Below are 13807 nucleotides of genomic sequence, written 5' to 3' on the forward strand. Positions count from 1 at the left end.
TGATTCATTTCCCCAACCTCATCAAGATGAGACCAGCAATCTCTGTTCCATTTTAGAGTCAGAGGGTCTGACCTTGACTTTAGTGCCATTTTAATGTCTTAATTAATTCAGTATTTTTTACACATTTAAATAAAATGCAAATTCACGTCACATTTTCAGACTCCGTCAGAATGACAGTGACGGATCAGCATGACCTGTCTCGTCTGGCCCAATCGTCTCACATCAAGGATAAAAGCACCACACTATCTGTGATAAGTTCCGACCTGTTTAACCCTGCGAAACCAAACACTTAAAGCCTAAATTGCTGCTCTCAAGACTGAAACTCCAGACTCAAGAAAGAAAGCTTGTTCTGCAATGAAGGCAGTTAAAGCACCAAGAGGAGGACTTCATGGCAGAAGGTTCCAGGACACATTACCTGGTCAGGAGGCCTTTACAGCGAGCTTGAAAGCGCATTATACGACCTCTTAATTTCATAAAGCTCTGTCGCAAAAGAAACATGCGGGTATGTCTCTGCAGTGTCATGGCAGCAAGGTTCAGCAAACTGTCACGTTTCCCCTCCAACACCTGATACAGCTCTTCTTTCAGGAAAATCTGGAAAACACATACAAACAGATGAACACAGTCACTCAAACCTAAACCCAGTGGTGGTTATTTGTCTGTACAGCTTTGGAAGACTGGTCAGACTGGAACCCCGTGAAAACCTGTGGAAGGTGATCAAGAGGTAGATGGAAGGACACGAGTTTCTTGATCCCTACACTACCCTTCACCGACAGGAAGTCCAAAATTTGGTTTTTCATGCGCAAGTTTTGTCCCATTTTTCCAATTTCCTGCTGTTTTACTTGCTCTAGACAATTACCTCAATAGACTTTTTCATCTAATGTTCATCTGAAGACTTCAATAGCCGGTTATAAAATGATGAGATTTTGTTCAGTGTTCTTGTTGTGCTGATGCAGCAAATTTCAGTGTCTTTTGCCAGAAATTGTCCACTGTATGAGGAGGATAACTGGCTATATTTTTCATCTATAAAGAATTACATCTGATTGATTTTTGTCACATTACAGATCAAACAGGGTAGATGATGTCACAGATAGAAGACATTCATTCTATAGGCTGCGTCCTTGTCAGGGCTTTTTAGAACTCTCAATCTCAAGCGGAACCTCAATGTATTTTAGAAATGTGCCTGAGTATTGATGGGATGACAGCATCCGTTTCATCAGTGCTGCCACCGTTGTACGGCGCTTCTGATTTTCTGTAATACTCTAGCTGATCACAATTGGACAGTAAGTGTGAGTCCTTTTGACTTGCAACATTTAATATATGTGGACTTAAACAATTAATTTATGACAGAAGTTCCCTATAAATCAAGGTCATTTCCAATAAATCAAAAGCTTTATCTGCATATCGACAACTTTGATACTCCAGGGTTCATTGGTGACACATAAATGTATTCCGAGGCTTCACTTCTCTTTGGATCCAACTGGACTAAAAGTCGTAATAGCCTCTTGAATCGACACACAACATCCAACACTACATCTGCCATGTTGGTTTGAATACACAGTTTTCACCTGGTATTTGCCTTATCCAGGTGTGTATTGTTGGGATTCCAAACACCAGGTCTGAAGATGTATGAGTGCGTATTCAATAAAACCATTAAAGCACCCGCACATGGAGGTTTGACAGCCCGGCCACTGCATCACACATACCTATAAATAGTAATAGCACTGGTCTCTTTATTTTTTCTAGAGCTGAAGGATTAAATCAAACTTGTACATTGTGTATCTGAATGTGTACACTATCCACTCACCTTGCTGACTCCCACCTGATATGAACCGGGTTTCACTGGAGCAAGCTTATGGAGCATAATGACACAATTTTCTGCCTCTGCAGGTGGACACTCTTTCAGGCAGAGGAGGCCTTTGTACCTGTGTAAACAATACAAGACAGAAACTGCAATTTGACTTCAAACTAAACAAAGATGAGAGTAGTACAACTGACAGCTGTGGCACGCATTTCAATTCCATCCTAAGTTTTTAGTGACTGCATGTTTTGGAGGCTGACATTGTTTTTTATTGTAAGTCGGGTTACTTCAGTAGTCAGCGGTCAAAGATGCTACAAGATCAGCTGAATCTCTCTTTTAAACAGCAGAAATAGATGTCTGAAATCTACTCAAGCCAAGATGAAAAGATTTTTTAAGATTTTTTATCGCTTGGCAAGGAGGTTTTGACAGCTTGGAAACGGGACTTGAAGGCTAAGTAGAAACAAGGCTATTCTAGAAAGAAATTTAAAGGGGATGTTGAAGTGCTCTAAAAAATATTCGATCATATATTTCACATGAGCATAAGGCTTAAAGTTTCTGAAAATTAAGACTAAAACTAGCAGTGAAAAATTACTGAATCATCTAAAACTAACATAAAAATAACATAATAGTTTTTAATAACACAACAAAACTAAAACAATTAAACCTTAACTTATGCAGTAATAAAATTAAGTAAAACTAAACTGAAAACAAAACAAGTGAAAAACTTAGCAGTGCTTACTAATACCCCTGCCTACAACACTTTGCCCTTCCTGATCACTGATACCCTGCTGACCCAGGGATTAATTTTGAGTTTTAACTTTCAATCTTTTTAAAAACTGCTCAAAAATAAAAAAAAAAAAAAAAAAAAAAGGAAAAATTGAGAGTAAGGCACATGTACAGAACATGTGTGTGAAATTTGAAAAGAATTGGGTGAATAGTGTCGAAGAAATGGGTTGGACAAATGGTCCAAGTTGAAATTTAAAAAGAATTATTTAAAAAATCCAAAAGTTGAAATTCAGCCATCAAACAGTGTAGTGCACCTCTCCTAGTGGTAAAGAACACGTGTGAAATTTGAAAAGAATCGGGTGAATAGTGTCCAAGAAACGGGATGGAAGGATGAAAGGACAGACAGATGGAAGGATGGATGGAATTCCTGGTATATCTACTGTACATACCCCTGGCCTTTGGGGCAGGGGTATGTACAAATAAAAAATAAAGATGTAAGAACTTTAATGAGCATTTATTTATTTACAGATAGGTCTAATATGTAAATTAATAACTGCAGAGAAACATCTGAGGGTTTTATATGACCAACCTTGACAGGAAGCTTTGAAAGTGTAATCTGAATGGATAACCGTCTTTCCTGATATAGATGGTCTCCATTATACCACAGTACCGCAGCTGAGTGCTGACCAGATCCATGTCAAACACACCAGATTCCTGCACACACACATTACACACAGATGCAATGCACAGATACAAAGTCAGGAGTTATGTACTATACATTATATAAATGTAAACTATCACTGCAAACCTACACACGTCAACCAACTTGCACATATACCTTATGATGGTTTGGTTTGATGCATCGCACAAAATAAGGATTACACCTGCCACAGACAAATCAGAGCAAATGAATGATGAATGATTTGTTGCAGGGAAATATTTTCCCCTTCAGGAAAGGAAATTATATAGCTGTTGGAGACATTAAGTATTTCAAAGTGATCTACGGAGTGATTTTCTCTCATATATCGAAGACATAATTAGGGTGAATAAAGTGAAAGTATCTGTCAAACAACACTAAACACTATTTTTAATCACTTTACAAGAAAGTTAAGGAAACTATGCAGTTTTGCCTCAAGAAACAAAATTCAGGTTGTTTGAAATGACTCATGCCCCTATTCCTCACATCATAAACTCTATAAAGTTTTTCTGTACTTTGGACAGATATAATTGAACTTACAGAGCTTTTCTCCACTGACAACTACAGCATCAGCTTTCCAACATTAACTTATATTACATTTAGAAGGAAGAGATTCTAATAAATATTTAAAATTAGATGCTAAGTGAACCTAATAAACAGAACTGGGCAATTTCTGTTGCATTTCTCCATTTCCACAGAAGAGGATGAGATGATGAATGATAGTTCAAATTCATGCAAACAGTATAAAAGAGTGGAGGTTCTACTGAGACCTTTGCATTTCTCAATCAGCTCTTGCAGGCTGCTCTGAAACTTTGCGCTGACTGTGTTGGCCTGATAACGGCGAACCGCACTGTTACGACGTGCGTTCGGACTTCTGCTGAGATAGAGACTCTGAATGGCTTCATGAAGAGGCTCGACACAACCTGAGAGAAACCACACAAGAGAAACCGGGAATTAAAACCTGAGTATTCTATCATTTACCAGGTGAATATTTGTATTTATAAATATTTAGGTACTCAAAGGATGTGTAAATACAAATGCCGTGCTAACCAGAAATAACCTACCACCATATTTAACTGTGTTCTGTCACAACAAGGAGATTATAGTTATGTTTTTTGTCCTGTGACTTTTATTTTGTTAATAGTATGTCCCTCTGTTTCTGTCAACTTGCCCTTCCTGTTTGTCTAATTGTCACCCCACACCCTGATGGTTTCCACCTGTTCCCTGATACCTAGTGTGTGCATGTATCGTCCCTTTCTCCCTTTGTACTGTGCCAGTTTGTCTTTTTCCTTGCCAGAAGAACCAGCGTCTTGTCACCTTGTCTTGTCAGTTCTCGTAAATCTCTTGTTCCATGTGCTTGCTTGAATGCTCTTTTGTTACTTTTAATACAAAAACAATAATAATAATAATATATTTTACAGTACAGTAAAACAGGAGAATATAAAACAAGCAATAAACAGAGTAAAAAATAAAAGGCAGGTTAAAAATTGGACAATGAAATTGTGGTCACAAAGAGAAAGCGGGTCCTAAACAGATGGGTTTTGAGTTTGGATTGAAGAGAGGGAGTGAAGTGATATTTCTGAGTTCCGGTGGCAAGGAGTTCCAGAGTTGGGGAGCAGAGTGGCTGAATGCTCTGCTCCCTATGGTGGTGAGATAGGTAGAGGGAACAGTGAGGGTGGATGGAGGAGGAAGATCGGAGGGTGCGAGAAGGAGTGGCCAACAAGAAGGAGACCAGACAGATATGGATTACCAAGTGGACTGCAGTTTCTCCTCATTGGGTGATTTTGAATTTTTTTTAACAAATTCTGTTTCCCAGTTTTTTCCTCCTCTGTGAGTAATTTTTGTCTTATCTTGTAATTTCATGTATTTTGACCTTTTGCCACAATTGAGTGATTTGAGTTTTTCTGAATCTTCTGTTTTTTAAACTCTTGCCTCAATCTGAGTGATCCTTTTTTTTGTATTTGAAAATAAAGACTGTTAATTGTAAGATATTCTCTGGCAGTTGTGCATTTCAGTTTCATTCCTCGTTCAATCGTGACATGTTCAAGTTTTTCACAAGAAAATTTATAATCCATTTTTTTTCTCAAAATTCTTATCTCAGAACTTTCAAGCATCTCTTGAAAATCTTACCTTCCTCCCTACACTACCATTTCAGTAATAACATTGTTATACTGTACAACTCAAATGGAGCAATTACATTATACTGAGTAATAACTGACTACAGTCATGAGGAAGAGTGTATCTGCATATCTTACTTTGTTCTTGCTTGGACGAAGAGGTCCACAACATCCTGACGGACCATGTCAAAGTTTTTGTCCAAGAATTTGTGCACCTGCAATTATAAAATGTTAGGACAAAAAGACAATGGCAAAAAATGAAAAATAAAAGAGTGTGTGTGTGTTATTATATATATATATATATATATATATATATATATATACACCCACCACACACACATATATATATATACCTACATACATATACGATATAGTTGTGTGTGGTGTGCGTATATATAATATATATATATCTATATATATATATATATATAACACATAACACACATACATATACTAGATATATATATATATATATATATATATATATATATATAATATATATATATATATATAGATATATATATTATATATATATGTATAAGAAAGATCGAGAAAAGAAGGAAGAAAGAAATACAAGTACCTGGTAAGTGACCTTTCCAGCATAATGTTTCAGGGTGACTCTGGCTGTGGCATCTTTGGCCTGGATAGAGCGGGTTGTTACCATGGTGATAGTGGCACTTCTGTAGGAAGGTGTGGTCTGTTGCCTAGCAATGATTGGAGATGGTTAATGGTTGGTGAGCCATGGAAACTAATCTGTACAGCACAAGCACATGTTGCCAAGTGTACAGGCAGATCGTCTCCAGTCAGTTAACCTGCTGTGTTCGTATTACACTTGGAGCATCAGACACATGTTATAATGTAACGCGTTCATCTCAATAAGGGCTCAGTCAGTCTCCTACATTAAGAGCCCTGAAAATAATGATACGATAGCAGCATGTAGGCAATTAAGTGAGCGTGTGGGACTGTGTTATATTGATCTGAGCTGGCTATATTACACTTCAGTCTCAGTTTATGGGAAATCCAATAAATGAGATTTTTTAACCTAATTTCTTTTGAAATCTACAGTGCAGGTACTGGGATCATGGGTTATTGTTTTTCACAATACATCTAAACAAAGTAAGAATTCAAAACTTTTTTTTAATTCAATCTAACTTCATTTTACTTGGTCTTTGTGAACTAAGACAGCAAATACTTCGGATGTGTTCCGAATTATTAACTTTTATTGCTGCTTGTATGATGCTTTTTTTGTATCAGCCTGGCTTAATAACATTTGCATCAATTGTAGTAATTTCCCATGGCTTAAAAAGTAAAAGTTTATTGAAAAATATGTGGGAGTACCTGTGGAAAACCACACTGGTCATCCAGTATGCGTAGTATCCCATGAGGCTTAGCAGCTATGAGGTCAAGGCACGCCTGGTTGTGGCTGAAGGGCTGCTGTTGCCACTCAATCTGCTCCCGCATGTACTCTTCCTACGCACAAAACACAAACAACCAAAGTTCATCAGGCTGCTGTGTATAAGTGTTCTAACTCCACTGCTGGTCATGTTCACTTCAGTTGAAGAATTACTCTGTTCAGTGCTATTGGAGAAATGCAGTGAATTTGTTGTATTTATTAATAATTGTGTTCAAAACAATGGTGATAATGGACTTGTCGAACTCCAGGTGTTTACATGCTGCACATGCATTAATGCATACATAATGCATATGTGGTTAATATGAACGTATGTAAGCAGGTACATGCTGTCACAAACACTATGTCCTTAACATGCCTGTCACATCTGAATATACACAGTCATGGTAAACTGATAGTGATAATAAAAACCTCTATAATAATCTGCTAAGAAGACTGATATTAGACATCAGCGAATATCACAGCCAAGGTCTGTCTGTATTGTAATGTCCTATTAATTGCGGATTAATCCGTAGCATACATGTACAGATAGTGCATACGCAGATGTGCACATGCATGTACTGACATTACACTCATCCCTGTTTGATTGAGATGAGTTGCATACAGCCCCTTCCGCATGCTGTGTTGTCTCTGCACTGCGGTCTTACTGTTACTGTTTATTAGTACTTTATATTTATTGTTTGATGGTAGTTAGATCCAGGATATGACCTAGAGGACAGTAAACTGGAGCTTGTTTCATCTTATTAGGATGAGCTCCCAGGAAAACATGAAAGTGTAATTTTATGGTGTTTCTAAAATACTGACAATATGCTATTTTCACCAGGCATTTCTATCTGTCAACACCAATGACTTGAATCGTGTGAAAAAATTGGCCATTATTGATTCATGATTAAGACATGATTCCACCTAATATGGCTTTTATAATTGCTATATATATTGTTTCTGATCATCTTCTAAAAAAAACAGAGAAGCATTTTTTTTTTTTGGGGGGGGGGGGGGGGTTTCTCCTCAGGAAACATATGGGATATGTTATGGCATTTTTATAAGACTTGATTTCTTTCTTTCGCCTCTGTAAATCAGAAAATAAAAAACTTTTATTGAGTGTATTTTCTATCGGCAATGAAGTGTACTATTGTACCTACTGAAATAAACAGTTTCCCTCTCATTTTCTTTCTCCATGCCTCCATAGTGTGGAAAGACACACAACAGCAGTTCTTCACCTGTTCTCTTATTCTTATAATTCATATTCTTTTAAATAGAAATAAGGTTAATAAACTAATGCATAATCATTAGAGAAACACTAAATTTAGTGCTTGATAATTGTTGCACCTGGAGTTTATGAGAATGACAAAATGAAAAAATTAAAAAAAAAACCTTGCCCAAATCCATGCAATAGTTTGTACATTCAACTTGTACTTGGTTTAACTGATTTAACAAAATACAATAAATACTGTACCATACTAAGTGTAGACATAAATTCAGTGAAATTTCAAGGTGATTTCAATGTCAAAAAAGTGGTTGGTAAGATACACAGGATGTTTTGGATATTTTTTAATCCCCATATCAGTTTTTGTTGATATAACAGTTTTTGTTGATATAACCCATGCACAGTAGCTGTACAAAAATAAAACAAGTATTTTGTTCCCCTGACCTGCTCCTCCTGGAAGATGACCCTGTTAAAGAAGAACTGCAAAGTTTCATTGGCGTAGTTGATACATAGCTGCTCAAAGCTGTTCACCTGTAGCTCCTGGAGGGTAAACAGAGCAGACATGTGGGGGCTGAAACACACAGGTAAGTCATCACAAATTAGTGCTTAAGGAAATTGTTTTTTAGCGTGACCTCAAATCCATATATGTCTAATATGGAGATGGAGAGGGCTTCGTTGCGAGGGTACACCCGTCCATTGATGCGCTCTGTCAACCAACTAAACAGCAGCGAATACAGGATCTTGGCAACAGCATCTCTACGAAAAACACACAATAATGTTTCTATGGAAACAGAAAACCCAGTTCCTATGGAAACAGAGGACATCTGAAAAATCTCTCCCCCCAGCCCTGACATCCTTTGTCCTCACATGCCTCTACCAAAGATTGGAAGAGAATATCAAAGAGTGTTCACTCCCTCTCTGTAGTCTGCTACTATGATTTTAGGGAAAGATGAAGGCAAAAAAAACAACAACAAAAAAACAGCACATAAAAGCCTCAAACAACAAGTGTCAGACACAGGCATTCATTTAGGTAATTCCAGACAGAAGCATTTCATTTAACAAGTACTTTAATTTTTTACTTCCTCACCTGGCATCCACAGCACTCTCCACAGTGAGTGGAGTGTAGATCTTCTCCCGCACTGTGTCCTGCATGGTCAAGAACATCTCTTATCTTACAGCTCTTCAACTGTTTTATCTGAACCTGTGAGTTAAAGTCAAATGATTGTGTTCTGCTCACTGTCAGTTTGAAGGTGACGGACTTCTGCAGGCCATCAGGTGATACCTGCAGCAGCTCCGCGACCACCCTGATTTCCTGAGCACTCACCACCGAAGCAACCTCCTGACCGTCAGCCTGCAGACACACATACGGACATACACACGCTCAATATTACAATTATGCATCAATATCATCGTCATTCATCCATGAAAGTACAGGCGTTTACACAGCTGATCTGTGTCTCTGGCTGTGTGTGTGTGCGTGTGTGTGTGTGTGTGTGTAGGTGTGTGCGTGTGTGTGTGTGTGTGTGTGTGTGTGTGTGGTGTGTGTTGAAAACAAGAGACCTGGTGTGGCTGGAAGAAGACATTTCCCAGATGAAGAACAGAGGACAGGATTCTGTAGATGCCGTTTTGCTCCTCTGGGGTGAAACACAGCATGTCCATGGCACCCAACAGACGCTTGAAATCCTCCGCGTCATCTTTCCCCTCAATGATGCAGTCCCCTCCCTGCATTTGTATAAACACATACACTGTTATCAGTAATGGACTTATCACCCATGTTTGGAAGATTCCTTTTAAAATGCATTTTACTACAGATTATGGAATTATTATTTTCTTAAATGTAGTAGATGGCAAAAGTGCACATTCAGTACTCTAGAAGTGAAGATTAAAAAAAATCTCTGGTAAAGGTGAAAAAGTACAGGCTTTTAATGTACTCAAGTGCAAAATTAATTTGGAGGATGCAAACTGAAATTCACATTAAACCATTTTAACTCAACTATAAACAATGTACTGAAAATAATGAATGCCTAATGAGGAAATCAGTTACGTTGTACACAGAAGCTATAATAAAACAGGAGAAGAAGAAGAAGAAATATGTCCATAAAGCAATTAAATACAGATTTTTACAGTACAATACACACACAGACACACACCAATAATGATGTAAATAGCCAAAGACATTTAATGAATTATCTTTAATGGCTAGTAAGCTACGTGTTGCTCAGTGTTTCATCAGTCTCATGAAGCAGCAGAGCAAATAAGCTCCATAACCAGTAAGATCATGCATGTATCATCAAAAAGACAGCATCATGAATCATAAACATAAAAAAAATTACAGCTAGTCGCTCTCTTTCTCTGTCTATAAATATATATTTAAGGAGGAAACAGGTGCCCTTTAGTTCTGTAATTCAATCAAATGCCATCTTTCAGTGCTGTAAAAAAATTGATTTGTTCCAACATTTAATGGGTTCATCCATGTTTGATGACTTACCCTTCTATCAAGTTTCATAAAAAAAAAAAAAAAAAAAAAAAATCTGCATTAATTTTGCATAGTTCTGCAGTACAACAGAGCATAATAATAATATGTACTGCATGATCCTTTAGTGGAGGTAAAGCCACATTCATACTGAACCAAAAGGTCCAGAAATGTCTGATCATGCAAAGACATAGAACAGCCAATTCTACAGAAGAACATCTAATAGACAGGGGTGATATGAAGTTGTACATTATTCTGTGGATTGTGTCATTGTTGAGCTCCAAAATTATTATTTGCATTTATTTGATTTTGTATTCAGCGGACAGTAGAAATAGGCACTAGTAGGCACTGTTTGTTGTCATCATTACACACAATTTTAGGATATCAAAAGATTAATACAAGTTTTCTTCAAAAATCACATAAACAGATAAATGACAATTATTTAAATGTATGGTAATGTGAATTGGATTTATGATTTTCATGAATTTAATAATCGTTGAAAGAAAAAAAAATTTAAAAAAGGTAAAAACTACAAATCAGTTCCTAACCATAACTGAAACCATAACTGCATAAACGGTGCTCACTATGAGAAGAAAGAGCCATAAAAATGTCAAACTTTTGCCTTAAATCAAAAATTTAAAAAACCAGGCCGCAAATGTTTCTCACTCTGTATTCAGGAATCACAGGTCGTTTTATGTTCATGCCATAAATCACTTAGAGACTAATGTCACCTTTTCAGAGAAGGGACATCTCATTTGTTAATGTGCCTGAGATATTGATTAAGTGACCACTCCTTTTCCGCACCACTTCTGTGACTATTCTCTGAAAGGAGTGCTTCGTGTTCATGTAAGCACCTGATTTAGATAGTAGTAAGTCTCAGCTTCCTGCAGATACAATATGCTCTTCTCATTAGGAGGCAGACCTGCCAGCATCTCGTAGAAGATGTGGTAGTTCCTCTCTGATTTGGCCTGAGGATGTAAACAGGAAATGAACACGCAAAAAAAAAATCACATGCACATATTCACATACACAAAACTGCTCCACAGTTCAGATGGAGGTTGAAAAAAGATAAAAGTGTAGAGCAGGGCTATTGAGCTTCAGTATCGTGTGGGCCAAATTGGAGAATAATGGGGAGTTTGTGGGAAAAACAGAATAAAAGCAACTTGACTTACAGTATGATTTAGCAGATATGTAACTAGATAGAACTAAACTAAAAACTACTTACACAGATCCTTTTTCCATTTTGACGGTATTATTATCAATTCCAGACATCTGTCTTGATAAAGAACTGCAAAAACTTTTAGAATACAAAGAAAAAAGGGGCTTTCTACTAACAGTTGGTCGAACTGTATAATATCAGATGTCTGAAATTGTCAGAGGTGAGCTATTTCAGTTTTATTCATCACATCCTGAACCAGCCTGATTTATAGGCATGCCAGTTTAACCCTTGTGTTTCATCTTAAAAAAAATATTCCTCTGGTTCTCAGATTGAAAATAACACAGAACTAAAGAAGACTTTGATTAAAAAATAAATAAATAAATAAATAAATAAATAAATAAATAAATAAAATTTTGGTTGAGTTAAATGAATTATGAAAGGGTAAAAATTTATTTCCTGTCTACTAAATGCATAGGGGGATATTTTGGGATTATCAGAGTCTGGAATATTTCAATTATTTATTGCAACACTGATTCTGACATAGTGTCAATTTGGAAAAACTCTCACTTGTTGCCTGTTTGGGATAAGAATTTCATTAAACATGGATATGAACACAATTATTTTCCAAATGCAGTGTTAAATCTTCCAAGCAACACCAGGATTATTATCAAGGTTATGTATAATCTAAGTCCTGCACACTTAAATATTTACTACAGGGTTCCTGCAGGTTTCTATAGGTTAAATTTAAGACTTTTTAAGTCATTTTTATGACTACTTAGGACAGAATTTAATGCCCATTTCACAGCCTACTTCACGTGCATACTGCCAAAAAAGTCGTGACTCCTAGAATTTAGGAAAATGTATTTATTTACTTCAATGCCTTGATTCCCACCATTCCAAGTAATTACTCACCAGGGACTGCAAAGTTAGCAATAACTGGTTCCTAATTTCAGTATAAATTGTCAGGTTGGAACAAGTGGAACTGAGTCCACCAATGTTACTTTCTTTGCAGCTTGGACACATTTAAACTCAACACAGCCAACAAGATTATGGCAACATAACTTAAGACCTCCCATATCAAATTTAAAACCTTTTAAAGACTTTTTTAAGGTATTAAATGCAGATTTGTAAATTCAAGACTTATAAGACTTTTTAAGACTCTGCAGGAACCCTGTAATAGTGTTGTGGTTGCTGTTCTGAAATTTTAATGAGTTTGAGCTCCCAAAATAAGTGCTTGCTTCGTGGAATACCCCTCATTTATACTTCAGTTACAGATAAACCATATGTTTTCTATTTTCCTTAAACAAAAAAAACCTCAATACATATAGGCCTGCTGCAATTGTTTTGCAAGGCTACCATGAACTCATGCATGTTCAGTTGTGACAACCCCACATTTATAGTATATTTGTCATAATAACTAAGGCTGAACATTCAAAATCTAACAATAATAATAATAAAAACAAACAACAAATAAAACAATCCCACACTTTAAAAATAAAATCTTGTGCAATAACACTGACAAAAATATCTCTAGCGACAGAGGCGTAAGGGTTAAAGGAAATGAGGATGGATGACTGCTGACCAGAGTGAGTTAACTAAAGATAAAGATACTGAAGATGAAGATGAAGAGCTGTTCGACACCTCTCATGATGCCTGTAGAATCTCCTCTTTCTTATGGTGACTCAGTTGAAAGAAGACTCCGCCTGACCTGCTCAGTGTGTGTTTGAGTTCATGTGTGTGCATGCTTGTGTATTTTCACCTGAAAGACAATGCGGGACTTCTCCAGCAGGTACTGAGACGTTATGGCACCGCTGATTACACCCCTTGTAAATAACACATAGGTATACAGACATGCACGCAAGCATGGAGACACACACACACACACAGACAGTGAGTCCGAGTTAAGTAACAGGTCATGCATGGGTAATGCACTCAAATCTTCTCTGTCACAGTTCTCGAGGAAGATCAAATACTGTTCTAACTGTGTTACTGGGACATGTTAGCATATTCTCCACTAAGCCCACTTTGTGTGTGCGATGAGGAAATAACCATGTGTATGGCGTTGACCTGAGTTAAGCTAAGGCCAAGCTTTACCTGGGCTCATGTTTCTTTAGAAGAGCCTAGTCTTTTGTAAACAAATGACTGACCATAGTTTCCTTGAAATATCTCAATCATACCTTAATCTACTTAATAAAATGTCCTCTTCTTTGGCCTCCTCT

General features: G+C 36.9%; 1 protein-coding gene across 1 annotated transcript in view; it reads right to left on the reverse strand.

Moving 5' to 3' along the window:
• Positions 1-13807, reverse strand: part of myo15ab (myosin XVAb) — an 88043-nt gene that overhangs the window by 50640 nt on the left and 23596 nt on the right. The window contains 18 exon segments of the mRNA XM_030127833.1: positions 416-591; positions 1805-1922; positions 3114-3238; positions 3363-3410; positions 3993-4088; positions 4090-4144; positions 5477-5553; positions 5919-5956; positions 5959-5982; positions 5985-6042; positions 6677-6808; positions 8401-8496; positions 8589-8712; positions 9044-9102; positions 9194-9307; positions 9517-9678; positions 11284-11397; positions 13348-13411. Of these exon segments, the coding sequence (XP_029983693.1) occupies positions 416-591; positions 1805-1922; positions 3114-3238; positions 3363-3410; positions 3993-4088; positions 4090-4144; positions 5477-5553; positions 5919-5956; positions 5959-5982; positions 5985-6042; positions 6677-6808; positions 8401-8496; positions 8589-8712; positions 9044-9102; positions 9194-9307; positions 9517-9678; positions 11284-11397; positions 13348-13411 (1680 nt within the window).

Source organism: Sphaeramia orbicularis, chromosome 1 (assembly GCF_902148855.1).
Source record: "Sphaeramia orbicularis chromosome 1, fSphaOr1.1, whole genome shotgun sequence".
Classification (NCBI taxonomy): Eukaryota; Metazoa; Chordata; class Actinopteri; order Kurtiformes; family Apogonidae; genus Sphaeramia; species Sphaeramia orbicularis.